Raw genomic sequence first — 15,965 nt, forward strand, 5'->3', positions numbered from 1 at the left:
TGAATTTAGACCCACAGCAAAAAGGAGAGCAGCCAAGTGTGAAACCAGCTGAGCAACTGCTGGCGATGTCAAATACTTCTAACAAAGGTAGGCATGCTCCTACAGAGACTGCATGAAAGGAATCTAAACAAGTGGGTGTCTCACAGGTATCTATGCACTCAAGAGTCTTGCTTTAGGTATAGACATCGCTCACTTCTTGTAAAAGGCTGGCAATGCCTGTGCCCCAGCTCTGCCTTAGAATATGGGACTTACACATTACAAGCCTTTACCGTCACCATGGTAATGATTTTATGCAGACAGTTTGGGCTAGAAAAACAGTTGTTTTGATCAAGTATATAATTTTCTTGGTAAAATCACTAATTCATCAGAAAATAATTTATCCAATTAGTGCATTATTTAAAATAGTAATTCCACAAAAACAATTATTGAAATTTGAAAATAAAATAAATAAATAACATCTCCATTGTTGTACAAATAAAACAACAAAACAAATGAAAGCCAAAAACCGTCAACCTAATATTTTGTTCCATTTTATATGTCACGAAAGTTGATAGCAGTGAACCAAGGGTAGATTCACTCACCGCAGGCAAGTAGACTGTCTGCGCCAACCTGCGGCTAGCTGTTATTGGCTGCTTTTATCTCTGTGCTTAGCTCGGTTTGGCTGTAGGTATGTAAGGACAGGACATTGCCAAATCTGCCCCCCTAATTGGTTTCCAATTCCCTTTTTTTTTGGTGGGTCGATGACTATGCAAACAGCATCCTCCCCAAACACAGATATTTTCGAAAGCAGTCTCACCACCTAGGCGCTTGCAGAGATGGAGGCATATTCTGCCACTCTGTTAAGAGGTGGTGAAATTTGGGAGGCCTATGGATGATCGTGTCATATCCCTCCCTGCTCTCCTCCTCTCACCGCACCGCTTTATGTTTGCCTCCACAACAGCCGCAATGTTCTCCACACCAGTGGCAAGCCTGCAGCGGGAGGTAACAGCACATGCAGGGAACCACAAGGGACAAGGCTACTAGGGCGACCCAACGTACACAGAAATGGGGATGACCAGGGTCGCAGGAGCATGGGTCCGAATATTCACCTTCCGAGTCTGACATGCAGTGGTACAATAGGCTCTCAGCGCACCACATGCAAGAAAGCTGGTAAACACAGCGACTGATAGGGTCAGGAGCATCCTGGCACTGCCCTCTTCCATTCTCCTCACTGCTAAATACGTCCCTGCAGTACACGCATCGAGCAGTGGCCGTGTCCTCCTCCCCCACCATGTGAGCATGTTCCTTAGACTTAGGGGAAGGCGTGCCATGAATCCTGCAGGAAGGAGAGCCTCTTGGGTCTTTCACGGGTCCCTCACTTTCTGTTGCTGCAGTTGCACCTGGGAAGTGTCTGTCCTTGGTTTTACTTCCACTGGCTTTTTGGAAGTGAACACGAAGGTCAGATTTGGGCTGCTCTGGCCTCTGCAAGGCAGCGCGACGGTAGTCTTCATATCCCTTTGACACCCAAAGGTCTTTACAAGGGTTGATGCTCTCCAGCTCCTCCTCGTCATGGAAGGACAGGCACTGCAAAGGCTGTGACTAGAAAAATAAAAATAGAAATGCATGCGAGTAACACAGAGAGGAATGATATAAGCTTCAGGGATGTATCTATAACCACAAATCAATACAACATAGACGGGATTTACAGAACCTTGAACATGCTAACCACCCCTTTCCACTTCTCTCTATAGAGCATGATTCTGCAATAATCTCCTAACCATTGCATTAACTCTATAATGGTTCAAGGCCCACAAGGTTCCCCAGAATTTCCTTTAGATCCTCCAACTATCAACGTCAAAGCTCCCTCCAGTACCTTGTGTTTCAACTTCCATCCTTTACATCCTGTTCTCACTGGCATTGTATATACACTTTGGACTTATTTTCAATGTTGCCGTTAAGTTTTACTGACGAGCCTCTAATCATTAAAATGTCTGTCGCTCATTACAAACAAACAGCAGGACTGGACGCTTGATTTGCCTTTTATTTTTCTTTATTTAGTTTTACAAATTGTATTTTCTCATGAAAACATGAATGTCCAAAATATCCGTCGCTAACATTACTGCCCAGCAGCTAATTTGATAGTACCAAATCTTTATTGGTGACTGCCAATTCTGACTGCTAGACTCCCTTAGAGGTCAATCGGAAACATTAGTTATTTCGCCAATAGACATTATCAAGGTTATTTATAAAAGTGAGAATTGCAGGGAATTCAAAGTGAATTTCAAAGTTTAGGCCAAAATTGCCGAATTTGAAAAATCTTCCTGAGTCAATTCTCTTTCCATTTCACCTATTTTGAACTTTGAATTCCATATTAACGTCTGACCAAATACCATAGCCCTGCTATGAATTCTATGTCTAGACAGACACACACACACACACACTATAAACCTTATAAACCTTGACCAAACGAGCCGAGCATAAGTCACTTTTAATTCACAGAAATACCCACTCTAGTGAATAACAGAACATACACATTCAAATCACCATTAAACGGATAGGTTGACACAAGGGGCAGAGATACTGAAGTCACAGAATAAAGGAATTTATATCACCTCCGCGTGAACAATCCCATGTCCAGCATGCTCAGGTTAAGTGTGCATGCGCAGGGTGCACATTCTATTGCTTCTGGGTGTGGTTGCTATAACAATCAATTAGAAAGTGTTTGTTCTTCTGTTTAGGTTGGCGTCACCAAGTCATTGAGATAAGAAGTTAGTTGCTATTATCAATAATAACATTTCACTGCTAATTTTTAACAGCCACTCAGGAAACAAGCCCTTTAAAGGTAAGTTTAAAGCAGGATGGACACATGTAGGGTTTTTTCTATAACTTGAGGGCAAGCGAAACGTTAGTGATTGCTTGTGCAGCTTTAAAGGCATCGTCCAAGAATATTATGTCAATTAGTTGACTCCACCTTCAGTGTGGAAGTACATAAGTGCATAAGGCACTGTAGAAGGATTTGCCACAGTGCACCCAGAGCATTAGCTCCCTGTTTCTGTAGCTTTCCTAGTGTTTAATATCACTGGTTGGATACACGTTGCGGGCACCTTCCACTAGAGGAAGTAGGGTGGCACCTACCTGTGTGCTAGGGCTGACCGATGGACCACTACTAAACCCAAACTCTTCCGAAGCTGGAGATCGGACATAGCAGCTGGACGAGGACTCACTGGTCACAATGGTGATATGTTTTGGTAACATCTCCTTCCTGCTGTTTGAAGATGACTCACTGTCTGTGGGCAGCTGGCACATAAGCAAACAATGAGGCAGAAAGTAGATATGTAGAAGGACCAAACAGTACTAAACATTAAATTACACAACGTCAAGCATTTAAACTGATGTCACTAGAATGGAGATCTCCCAGTAAATGGGTTCAAAGTATAATTTTGTGAACAGTTGGATGGAAGACTGGTGGGAAAGCAACAAGACAGACAGTTGATTATTGCCTCGTGGGCAGACACTTACTGGCACAGCATCTTCGGGAATGTCTCCTTCTTCAGGTGTGAAGGATGAAGAGGGGGAGGATGAAGAATGAGAAAGAGAGCCTGAAAAAAAGAATAGGAGTAATGGACGGGCAGTACAGGGAATCGCTCAGGAGACATTTGAGTTAAATAAAGGTTGGTTTATGGCAGACAGACAAACAACTAGACAGATAGATGTTTCCACCATAATGCCCATGCATTAAGGATGTAGTAGGGCTGCCAGTGAGTGGACATGGTACACAGATTGCTGCCGAGTACTAATGACCATAGCATTCTCAAACCTTCTGCCAGCTCCTGCATGGCTGACTGCACGCTCCTCTCAAACGTCACAGCATCAGCAGGACTCTGGAAGGTCAGCCCGAACTTGCTCTCATCTACCTTCCAGTGGTGGAAGATGGGGTTAGCCTTGTTGTACACCAGACCTTTCTTCAAGACGCATTCCAAAATAATCTGTGGGATTAACAAAACATTCCGTGTGGATCTTGTAGCAAAATTGTGAAGCAAAGTCTTACCAAGCAACAAACCCTGTAGGCTCTCGATAACAAGCCATCCTGGGACAACGTTCTCAAAATGGAGCACTTACCATGGAAACCAATGGAATATTTTGATTGGTTGCTTCATTTTGCACAGTTTGCTCCAGGTGATATTTTGTAGAGAAGCCTCTCTCTTTCCTAGCACTGACTAAATTGGGAATCATGGAGAATTCATAAAAGAATTTCACATTTCTGGTGAAGCCAACACAACACAATTTCTCCAACAGAACTGCTTTTCATTCTTCAATACTTTGGTTTCAAATTTACAATTCCCATTGTAGTGATAAATCCCAATACATTCGAGCAAATTGATGGGCATGCCTCTCTACTATTATTATTATTACTACTATTTATAAAATGCCAACAAACCCCACAGCGCCATACAAATGGAAGCTATAATTGTAGATATTTTATATATCAACAAAAAGCACCCGAAAACTAATATGAACAGTTCAACATAAATTATAAATTAAATTCCCAATACTTACAGTCTGATCTCTCAGTCGCTCCCCACGGATAACATAATCTCGCTGGTGGGATGCGTCGGGGCGACGGACCTTGCAGATCATCACATGACTCAGACCCCCTCCTCCCATGGGTACCCAGCCCCCACTAGAATCATCTCTGGACATCACCACAGCTCGGACTCTCACAATATAACTACAAAAACAGATGACAGGGAAGAAAAAGATGAGGACAGGTATAGACAAAACAGGAGATGCATGTAATGTAATCCCCATATTTGTTTGCTAAGATTTGTGATTTTAAGTGGCCTTGTAAGATTTAAAACGGAGTTCGTATCTAATGTAGGGGATCTAACTGCATGTTATCAGGACAGGCTCAGAGAGTGCTAGGTTCGTATCTAATGTAGGGTATCTCACCGCAAATTACCAGGACAGGCTCAGACAGCACTGTGTTTAAATCTAATGTAGGGGATCTCACCTCAAGTAATCAGGACAGGTTCACACAGTGCTGGGTTTATATCTAATGTAGGGGATCTGATTGCATGTTATCAGGACAGGCTCAGTCAGTGCTGGGTTTGTATCTAATGTAGGGGATCTGACTGCAAGTTATCAGGACAGGCTCAGGTAGAGCTGGGTTTGTATCTAATGTAGAGAATCTGAACGCACATTATCAGGACAGGCTCAGACAGGGCTGGGTTTATATCTTATGTAGGGGATCTAAATGCACGTTAGCAGGACAGGCTTAGACAGCACTGGGTTTATATCTAATGTAGGGGGATATGACCACACGTTATCAGGACAGGTACAGACAGAGCTGGGTTTGTATCTAATGTAGGAGATCTGACTGTACGTTATCAGGACAGGCTCAGACAGCCTATTATTATTTACTATAATAATCGCATGTTATCAGAATGCGCAGGGTTTAAATCTAATGTAGGGGGACATGACCGCACGTTATCAGGACAGGCTCAGACAGTGCTGGGTTTATCACAAATTCAAAAAGGAGTATGACTATGATGAATAAAGACACTACTTACATTAATAAATCTAATTTAGAGCTGCACAAAAAAACCTCTAAAGTGGTTTTCTCACAATCCTAATTTAAACAAATCTGAACTAAAACTGCCAGGCAATTGAAGGTGCGCTGGACAAAGGTATAAGCAAGGCACAACTTTCCAGATGTCAAACAACTGACACAACCCTTCAAGTGTTAGGCTGTAAGGCAAGTGTTAAAACAAACGTGCATTAATACTTATCAGTATCACAAACTATTTCTTCATAAGAAGTGTGATTTGTTTATACATGTAAAGAGGGAAAAAAAGAAAAAAGAAGAAAATATTAATAATGCAAAAATATAAAACACTCAAAACAATGGCAAAGGAAAAAGATCCCAATTTCAGCTCTGTATGCAGGGCCAGATTAAGAGCCCAGTGGGCCTGGTGCTGACAATTATGATGGGCCTAATTACAAAATCTTATTGACCAACAACACTAAAACAGTCCTACCTCCTAAGTGTCATGTATCTGATGGAGATGGTGCTGGAGGGAAACTCATAGGATGCAGTTATGAGAAAACACATACCCTATGCTAATCTCACGCTTTCATCTTTCAAGTAAACCCGTCCCATACCATACCCTCTAACAGCACTGTCCTGTAAAGCAGGAAGTCTATGGATGGGGTAAAAGGGTGGGCCACTGACACAAATCACATAACCAGAACTGTCGAAAGGGGCGAACATACACAAAAAGGGGATATGTCTGTGTCCCCATGTCTGGCAGTCCCTTAATGTCTGTGTCCCTATGTCTCCCAGTGTCCCCATGTCACTAGGACACTAGGGGACATTGGGACACTGGGAGACATGGGGACACTGAGATACTAGGGAACACTGGGAGTCCTAGGGACACAGACTCTTGGGGACACGGAGACATGAGGACACTGGGTGACTTTGAGACATGAGGGGACACTGGAAGACGTGAGGCACTGAGACACTGTGATACATAGGGGACACTGTGATATATAGGGGACACTGGAGACTCGATAAAGACCTGGGTACAGGTCAAAACATTGCAGTGTCCAATAAACCTGCTTAAATCTATCACAGTGAGTGCCTGAGATTTTTTTTCTTTTATACTAGGGGACACTGAGACACTTGGGGGCACTGTGAGACATGGGGACACTGGGATACTAGGGGATTCTGAGAGACTAGGGGGCACTGAGACACTATGGGCACTGGGAGACCTGGGGCACTGAGACAATTTGATACATAGGGGACACTGTGATACATAGGGGACACTGGAGACTTGATGAAGACCTGGGTACAGGTGCCCAATAAACCTGCTAAAATCTATCACAGTGAGTGCCTGAGATTTTTTGTTTTATACTAGGGGACACTGAGACACTGGGAGACATGGAGATACTAGGGACACTGGCTGGGAGACATGGGGACACTGGGAGTGCCCCATATCTCCCAAGTCTCAAAGTCGCCCAGTGTCCCCATGTCTCCCCCACTGTCTCCATGTCGCCCAGTGTCACCCACTGTCTCCATGTCACCCAGTGTCCCCTAGTGTTTGTATTCCCATATCTCCCAGTGTCCCGATGTCACTAGGACACTAGGGGACACTTAGAGACATTGGGACACTGTGAGACTTGGGGACACTGAGGCACTGGGAGAGACATGGGGACACAGATACATGGGGACACTTAGAGACTAGGGCACTCTGGGAGACTAGGGACACAGACACTAGGGACACTGAGAGACACCAGGCACACTGGGAGACATGGGGACACTGGGAGACACCAGGGACACTGGCTAGGAGACATGGGGACACTGAGAGACTAGGGGCCATTGTGTCCCTAGTGTCCCCAGGTTCCCCAGTGTCCCTATGTCTCAGCGTCCCCAAGTCTCTCACTGTCCCCATGTCTCTCAGGCTCAAAACTGCTGTCTGAACTCTCTGTGCAGAGCTGCTCTCCTGCAGGTCAGTGAGTAGAGAAAGGCAGGGAGGGAGATGCTGTAACTTCTTATCCCTGCCTCTCTCCACACAAACAGCGACTCCTACTGGCCGGCGCTGGTATTGTAGAATAATCTCTGTTTATACCGAGACAGACATTTGTATTGCCGGTATTACTGCCATACCGGCACCGGCTAGGCAGCCTCAAATACCTGGGAAATACTTCTGAGAATTACCTGGCAACCATAAGAAATACATGAGAAATACCTGGCAACTCTAAGAGTAGTGTGTAAAAAAAAAAAAAAAAAATTTTTTAAAAAAAAGTTTAAAAAAAAAATAAAAAAATCAATGGGCCTATTCCATGGGCCTGGGCCTGGAGCTGCAGCTCCATCAGCCCCTATGTTAATCCGGCCCTGTCTGTATGCAGCATTCAATGATCACTTTGCCTCTTCTTTCCTCCTCTGTGAGTAGGGATACCAGAGGAGATAACAGCACGCCAGGTAGGAAAATTCACTTTATTGAGATAAACAATTAAAAATGAGTAAAACAAGTGCGATATTCAGGCAGAACAGGCAATGCATCAATAGCTCGTCACCGCTACCCGGTCAAACTCCTTCCAAGTACACATGTGTTTCATGTGTACGGTGCTTCCTCTGATTGATGTCTACTCCTCCTCCGTCTCCAATTTAAGTCCATTCACAAATGAAAACACCACCATTAATGAAAGGCTGGAGGTTGGTGAGGGGCAGTTGACGGGGAGACGGACTGACCAGTGGTCAATACAGTGGCATCGATTGGGAAGTCCAATGGCTATTGCAGTTGGAGTGGTGTGGTAAACAGCAATACCAGCGTAGATACTTTCTATACTATCACTACTTAATTGATAACTATATCTCCCATCCTGATTTTCTGTTTTTGTTTTTCTTAAAGCTGGTATGATCATGTCATTTTATGTTCATTCTCTAAGACTTTGTTAATTGTTTGTTTAGCTAGTGTTACTACTCTCACTGATAATCTAGTAAATTTATGTTCATGGTTTATGACTTTCACCTATCTGATCCTTCCTATCTATTTATCCCAAATGTTCTCTCTTTTAGTTTTTCATCTCTAATTAATTACCTCAATAGCCCCATGTCTCCCCACCCATAATAGTGTTTTATTTCTTTTTTTTTTTTCTCTAACCTCAGACCTTATATTTCAGACTGGGCCCCTTAAAACAGCATTAACACCCAGCACTCCCAAGCAACCAAGTCCTGCTGAATCTTCAGAGCAGAGGTATCATCTCTGGAAGATTGCCCACCCTACCCTCCCCACACCATCCCACCCCATGGTCAACAACTTACTTATAGATAGTGCACGTCAGCTGGTTTCCTTAACACACCAATCATGTCACTAAACCTCTCCTCACCTGAATTCATTTAACACACTGCATCCTTACATTGGTTTAAACACTCATTGATATTTGTGTGTGTTTGTATATATGATCTACCTATCTATATAATACACATTTTCTCTAATGTTCTCCCTTCTATTTTTCACTTTAACACTAACTTCTCTGATCACTAAAATATCCCTATCTTTTCACTCACCTGTCCCTGGCAACACAATCATCATTACTTCCACCTTACTCCCCTCCCCTCTCTATTCATCCCATGCACTCTACACATACCTTTCCAGCCTATCTCCACCAACGCCTCCCAAACCCTCTACATACATACCCTCCTACAAAACTTTCAAATCCTACTCCCACCTTCACTTCCTTTCTATCCTTCTGCTCCTAGCAGCTGGTGATGTTTCTCCAAACCCCGGTCCCCTCTCAACAAACACAGCACATACTAACCCAAGGACCCACACTAATCTCATACCCATCTCATGTTCCTCTAGATCCTCCTTCAATACTGCCCTCTGGAACGCACGCTCTGTTTGCAATATAACTAAATCCACTGCTGTCCATGACTTCTTCATCTCTCGTTCAATAGATTTACTAGCCTTAACAGAAACCTGGCTCTCCCCCTCTGACACTGCCACCCCTGCATCTCTGTCCTTCGGTGGTCTCCAACTTACCCACAACCCAAGAAACTCTGAATGTAAAGGTGTTGGTGTTGGGTTTCTCCTCTCCCCTCACTGCTCTTTTAAACCTCTTCCCACCCCCCCTTCCCTCTCTTTCCCGTCATTTGAAATACACTCAATTCGCCTTTTCAAACCCTTCTCTGCTAACATTGCTGTTATTTACCGTCCCCCTGGTTCCCCTCTTCTCTTCCTTGACCACTTTGCTGCCTGGCTACCCTATTTCCTCTCTTCTAACATTCCATCCCTAATTCTCGGGGACTTCAATATTCCCATAAACCCACCTTTGACCTCTGCAGCCACTAAACTACTTTCAATGACTTCCTCCCTCGGGCTATCGCAGTTGGCAAATTCTCCCACCCATGTAGCTGGCAATACCCTTGACCTAATCTTCACTTATGCATGTACAGTAACTAATATCTGCAACACTCCATATCCACTCTCTGATCACCACCTCTTATCATTTGCTCTTGCGTACCCCCTCACCCAACGACCTCAGCCTAACCCCCTCAACTCAGGAGGGACCTTAATTCTCTTGATCTCCAACAGTTGTCAGCTGACATTGATTCACAACTGCTGTCCATCCCTTCCCTCTCCTGTCCTTCACTGGCCATCTCCATATATAACTCTACTCTTACATCTGCCTTGAACACTGCAGCGCCACTACAAACAAGCACTTCGAAGAGGACCCGCCCCCAACCATGGCATACTAAATTAACGCACTACCTGCAAAGATGCTCCCGTTGTGCTGAACGCTCCTGGAGGAAGTCTCGTACCCAATCAGACTTTCTCCATTATAGATTCATTTGTGTTCATACAGTGCAGCCCTTGCCCTTGCCAAACAGTCCTATTTTTCCTCTCTCATTAGTTCATGTTCCCGCAACCCCAGGCGTCTCTTTGACACCTTTAATTCTCTTCTTCGCCCTGCTGTGGCCACCCCCAAAACTAACCTTACTTCTGATAACTTTGCATGTTACTTCACTGACAAGATTGAACAGCTAAGGAAAGAATTCTCCCCTCCTTGCCTTTCTGTTTCTCAATCACACATAGATCATGCCTTTCCTACCCTTCAGACATTCTCCCCAGCTACTGACCAAGAGGTGGCTGCTCTTCTTTGCTCCTCTCGCCCCACCACTTGCCCGCTCGATCCTGTCCCATCTCACCTTATCAGATCTCTCTCCACTTGTCTCGTGCCTTCTCTAACACACATCTTCAACTGCTCGCTCTCTTCTGGCATCGTCCCTGCTGACCTTAAACATGCCACTGTAGTGCCTATACTAAAAAAACCATCCCTCGACCCATCCACCCTCTCTAACTACCGTCCCATATCCCTGCTCCCTTTTTACTCAAAGCTTCTGGAAAGACTTGTCTTTACCCGTGTGTCTCATTTCCTCAATTCCAACTCTCTCCTTGACCCCCTTCAATCTGGCTTCCGCCCTCTCCACTCTACAGAGACTGCCCTTATCAAAGTCACTAACGACCTAATCACAGCTAAATCCAAAGGCCACTACTCCATACTAATTCTTCTTGACCTCTCAGCGGCCTTTGACACCGTTGATCATGCTCTCCTTCTTCAAACTCTTCAATCGCTTGGTCTCTGTGACTCTGTCCTCTCGTGGTTTTCCTCTTATCTCTCCCAACGCTCATTCAGTGTCTCCTTCTCTAATGATACCTCCTCCCCTCGTCCTGTCTCGGTTGGAGTCCCCCAAGGCTCCGTCCTTGGTCCCCTTCTATTTTCTCTTTATACTGCTTCTCTTGGCAAACTTATTAACTCTTTTGGATTCCACTACCACCTGTACGCTGATGACACCCAGCTATATCTCTCCTCCCCGGACCTCTCCCCTGCCGTCCTGCAACGTGTCACTGCTTGCCTTTCTTCCATCTCTGACTGGATGTCCTCCCGCTTTCTGAAACTCAATCTCTCAAAAACTGAGCTCCTTATCTTTCCTCCTCCTAATACTGATCCTCCTCTTTCGCTCTCCCTTCAAGTTTGTGGTACCAACATCAGTCCATCCTTGCAAGCGCGCTGTCTTGGCGTCATACTTGACTCTGGTCTCACCTTTGAGCCTCACATCCAGCATGTTGCCAAATCCTGTAGATTTCATCTTAAAAACATAGCCCGCATCCGCCCCTTTCTTGCACCAGATACTACCAAGGAGCTTGTCCATGCTCTAGTAATTTCCCGCATGGATTACTGCAACCCTCTCCTGATTGGTCTTCCCAAAAGCCGTACTGCACCCCTACAGTCCGTAATGAACGCTGCTGCTAGACTGATTTTCCTCTCTAGTCGTTTCTCTCACACCTCACCCCTCTGCCAGTCCTTACATTGGCTTCCTGTATGCTATAGGAGTCAATTCAAGGTACTTACTCACACCTATAAAGCACTGAACAACTCTAGCCCCTCTTATATCTCCTCACAGATCCATAGGTATGTCCCTTCTCGGTCTCTCCGCTCTGCCCGTGACCACCTCCTGTCCGTTGTCCGCACTCGTACGGCCAACTCGCGCTTGCAGGACTTCTCGCGGGCGGCTCCCTTCCTATGGAATAGCCTGCCTACCGCCATCAGACTCTCCCCTAGTCTTGCATCTTTTAAGAAGTGCCTTAAAACCCATCTCTTTAGGAAAGCTTATGGCCTCCAAGACTAACCCCTACCTCACATACCTGTCTCTTGCCCTCTCCTAAAGGGCAGCCCACCTTATTTGATTGCAAATTCCTGTCCTAATGTGTTTTACACCCCACCTCCTATAGAATGTAAGCTCGATCGAGCAGGGTCCTCTTCAACCTATTGTTCCTGTAAGTGTATTTGTAATTGTCCTATTTATAGTTAAATCCCCCTCTCATAATATTGTAAAGCGCTACGGAATCTGTTGGCGCTATATAAATGGCAATAATAATAATAATAAAAAGAAATGGGTGGTTATTAAATTAACCTTTAAAACGCCAATATAACGGCCATATATTTGACATCAGTTTAAAAATACTCCCTCATATTAATACTAGCAACTAAGTGTATATATGTTTGTGACTCTTCATTATTCTAACCAATAGGATTGCCTAAAACAAACAAACAAACAAACAAACCAAGATTCAGGCACAATGAAGACCACATGTTAACATTCTCTGAATAAAAACAAGTAAAAACATATAAATATCATAATGCTAATTTAAGAATATCAGATGACAAATTTTCTTACATGTATATACGTGTAATATATACATACTTGACCAAACGTACAAAATCACACGCAATATATTATTTAAAGGGACACTATAGTCACCAGAACAACTACAGCTTATTGCGTTCGTTCTGGTGAGTAGAATCATTACCGTCAGGCTTTTTGCTGTAAACACTGTCTTTTCAGAGAAAATGTAGTGTTTACATTACAGCCTAGTGATAACTTCACTGGCCACTCCTCAGATGGCTGTTAGAGATCCTTCCTGGGTCATGGCAGCGTAATATGTATCCAAACATTCAGCATCTCCTCCCTCTGCATGCAGACACTGAACTTTCCTCATCGAGATCATTGATTCAAATCATCTCTATGAGGAGAATCTGATTGGCCAGGGCTGTGTTTGAATTGTGCTGGCTCTGCCCCTGATCTGCCTCCTTCACAGTCTCAGCCAGTCCTATGGGGAAGCATTGTGATTGGCTCAGAACACCACTTCTGATGATGTCAGAGGTCAGATGCAGTTCAGAGGCAGAGGAACCAGCTCCAGATTTGAATACAAGTAAGATTTTACTATATTTAGGGAGGCAAGAGGGGGCCGGGGGGGCTAGATGATGGTTTTAACACTATAGGGTCAGGAATACATGTTTGTGTTCCTGACCCTATAGTATTCCTTTAACATAATAAACAGTACCAGCACTCTTAACCACTATACAGAACCAGAGGAACAAATTCTTAAAGAAACACTATAGGGTCAGGAACACAAACATGTATTCCTGAACCTATAGTGTTTAACCCCTTAAGGACACATGACATGTGTGACATGTCATGATTCCCTTTTATTCCAGAAGTTTGGTCCTTAAGGGGTTAAAACAGAATCTAGCCCCCTGCACTTACTCTCAGAAGAGGCAAAGTGATTATTGAATACTGCATATATAGCCGAGATTGGGCTCTGCTGTCTGTAAGGGCTAACACACCTATTTCACCTGAATCTACTTTGCATATAGCTGTTTCCGGTCCAGATATTGTTACATGCACATATTTGAGTGTTTTATATTTACATTATCGTTTTATTCGGTTTTGTTTTTTCTTATGAAGAAATAATTTGTAATATTGATTAACATTGTTTTAACATTGCTTCACACCTGAAAAGTTGTTCCTTCCATTTGTAGAGCGCACCTTCAATTGTCTAGCAGTTATAGAGCTTGGTTCATATTTATTGAAGCGGATCTGACCTGCTTTATCAGGACAGGCTCAGACAGCGCTGGGTTTATTTCTAATGTAGGGATCTGACTGCAAGTTATCAGGACAGGCTCAGACAGCGCTGGGTGCAAATCTAATGTAGGGAGATCTAACCGCACGTTATCATGACAGGTTGAGACAACGCTGGGTTTATATCTAATGTAGCTGATCTGACTGTACATTATCAGGACAGGCTCAGACAGCGCTGGGTTTATATCTAATGTAGCTGATCTGACAGCACGTTATCAGGACAGGCTTACACAATGCTGTGTTTATATCTAATATAGATGATCTGACTGTACGTTATCAGGACAGGCTCAGACAGCGCTGGGTTTATATCTAATGTAGCTGATCTGACAGCACGTTATCAGGACAGGCTTACACAATGCTGGGTTTATATCTAATATAGATGATCTGACTGTACGTTATCAGGACAGGCTCAGACAGCGCTGAGTTTATATCTAATGTAGCTGATCTGACTGTATGTTATCAGGACGGGCTTACACAATGCTGGGTTTATATCTAATATAGATGATCTGACTGTACGTTATCAGGACAGGCTCAGACAGCGCTGAGTTTATATCTAATGTAGCTGATCTGACTGTACGTTATCAGGACAGGCTCAGACAGCGCTGAGTTTATATCTAATATAGCTGATCTGACTGTATGTTATCAGGACGGGCTCAGACAGCTCTGAGTTTATATCTAAGGTAGCTGATCTGACTGTATGTTATCAGGACAGGCTCAGACAGCGCTGGGTTTATATCTAAGGTAGCTGATCTGACTGTATGTTATCAGGACGGGCTCAGACAGCGCTGGGTTTATATCTAAGGTAGCTGATCTGACTGTATGTTATCAGGACGGGCTCAGACAGCGCTGGGTTTATATCTAAGGTAGCTGATCTGACTGTATGTTATCAGGACGGGCTCAGACAGCGCTGGGTTTATATCTAATGTAGCTGATCTGACTGTACGTTACCAGGAGAGGGTCAGACAGCGCTGGGTTTATATCTAAGGTAGCTGATCTGACTGTACGTTACCAGGAGAGGGTCAGACAGCGCTGGGTTTATATCTAATGTAGCTGATCTGACAGCACGTTATCAGGACAGGCTTACACAATGCTGGGTTTATATCTAATATAGATGATCTGACTGTACGTTATCAGGACAGGCTCAGACAGCGCTGAGTTTATATCTAATGTAGCTGATCTGACTGTATGTTATCAGGACGGGCTTACACAATGCTGGGTTTATATCTAATATAGATGATCTGACTGTACGTTATCAGGACAGGCTCAGACAGCGCTGAGTTTATATCTAATGTAGCTGATCTGACTGTACGTTATCAGGACAGGCTCAGACAGCGCTGAGTTTATATCTAATATAGCTGATCTGACTGTATGTTATCAGGACGGGCTCAGACAGCTCTGAGTTTATATCTAAGGTAGCTGATCTGACTGTATGTTATCAGGACAGGCTCAGACAGCGCTGGGTTTATATCTAAGGTAGCTGATCTGACTGTATGTTATCAGGACGGGCTCAGACAGCGCTGGGTTTATATCTAAGGTAGCTGATCTGACTGTATGTTATCAGGACGGGCTCAGACAGCGCTGGGTTTATATCTAAGGTAGCTGATCTGACTGTATGTTATCAGGACGGGCTCAGACAGCGCTGGGTTTATATCTAATGTAGCTGATCTGACTGTATGTTATCAGGACGGGCTCAGACAGCGCTGGGTTTATATCTAAGGTAGCTGATCTGACTGTACGTTACCAGGAGAGGGTCAGACAGCGCTGGGTTTATATCTAAGGTAGCTGATCTGACTGTATGTTATCAGGACAGGCTCAGACAGCGCTGGGTTTATATCTAAGGTAGCTGATCTGACTGTACGTTACCAGGAGAGGGTCAGACAGCGCTGGGTTTATATCTAATATAGCTGATCTGACTGTATGTTATCAGGACGGGCTCAGACAGCGCTGGGTTTATATCTAAGGTAGCTGATCTGACTGTATGTTATCAGGACGGGCTCAG

The 15,965-nt window shown here is 44.1% G+C and overlaps 1 protein-coding gene across 1 annotated transcript in view; it reads right to left on the minus strand.

Annotated features, from left to right (window-relative positions):
• Positions 1-464: 464 nt before the first annotated feature.
• The window catches only part of SPRED3 (sprouty related EVH1 domain containing 3), a 33,159-nt gene continuing 17,658 nt past the window's right edge, over positions 465-15,965 (minus strand). The window contains exons 3-7 of the mRNA XM_063433224.1: positions 4,537-4,708; positions 3,797-3,965; positions 3,499-3,578; positions 3,115-3,276; positions 465-1,578 (exon numbers count right to left, since the gene is read on the minus strand). Coding sequence (XP_063289294.1) covers positions 907-1,578; positions 3,115-3,276; positions 3,499-3,578; positions 3,797-3,965; positions 4,537-4,708 — 1,255 coding nt within the window. The 3' untranslated portion in view covers positions 465-906. The remainder of the gene's footprint in view (positions 1,579-3,114; positions 3,277-3,498; positions 3,579-3,796; positions 3,966-4,536; positions 4,709-15,965) is intronic.

This window comes from Pelobates fuscus, chromosome 9, assembly GCF_036172605.1.
Source record: "Pelobates fuscus isolate aPelFus1 chromosome 9, aPelFus1.pri, whole genome shotgun sequence".
Lineage (NCBI taxonomy): Eukaryota > Metazoa > Chordata > Amphibia > Anura > Pelobatidae > Pelobates > Pelobates fuscus.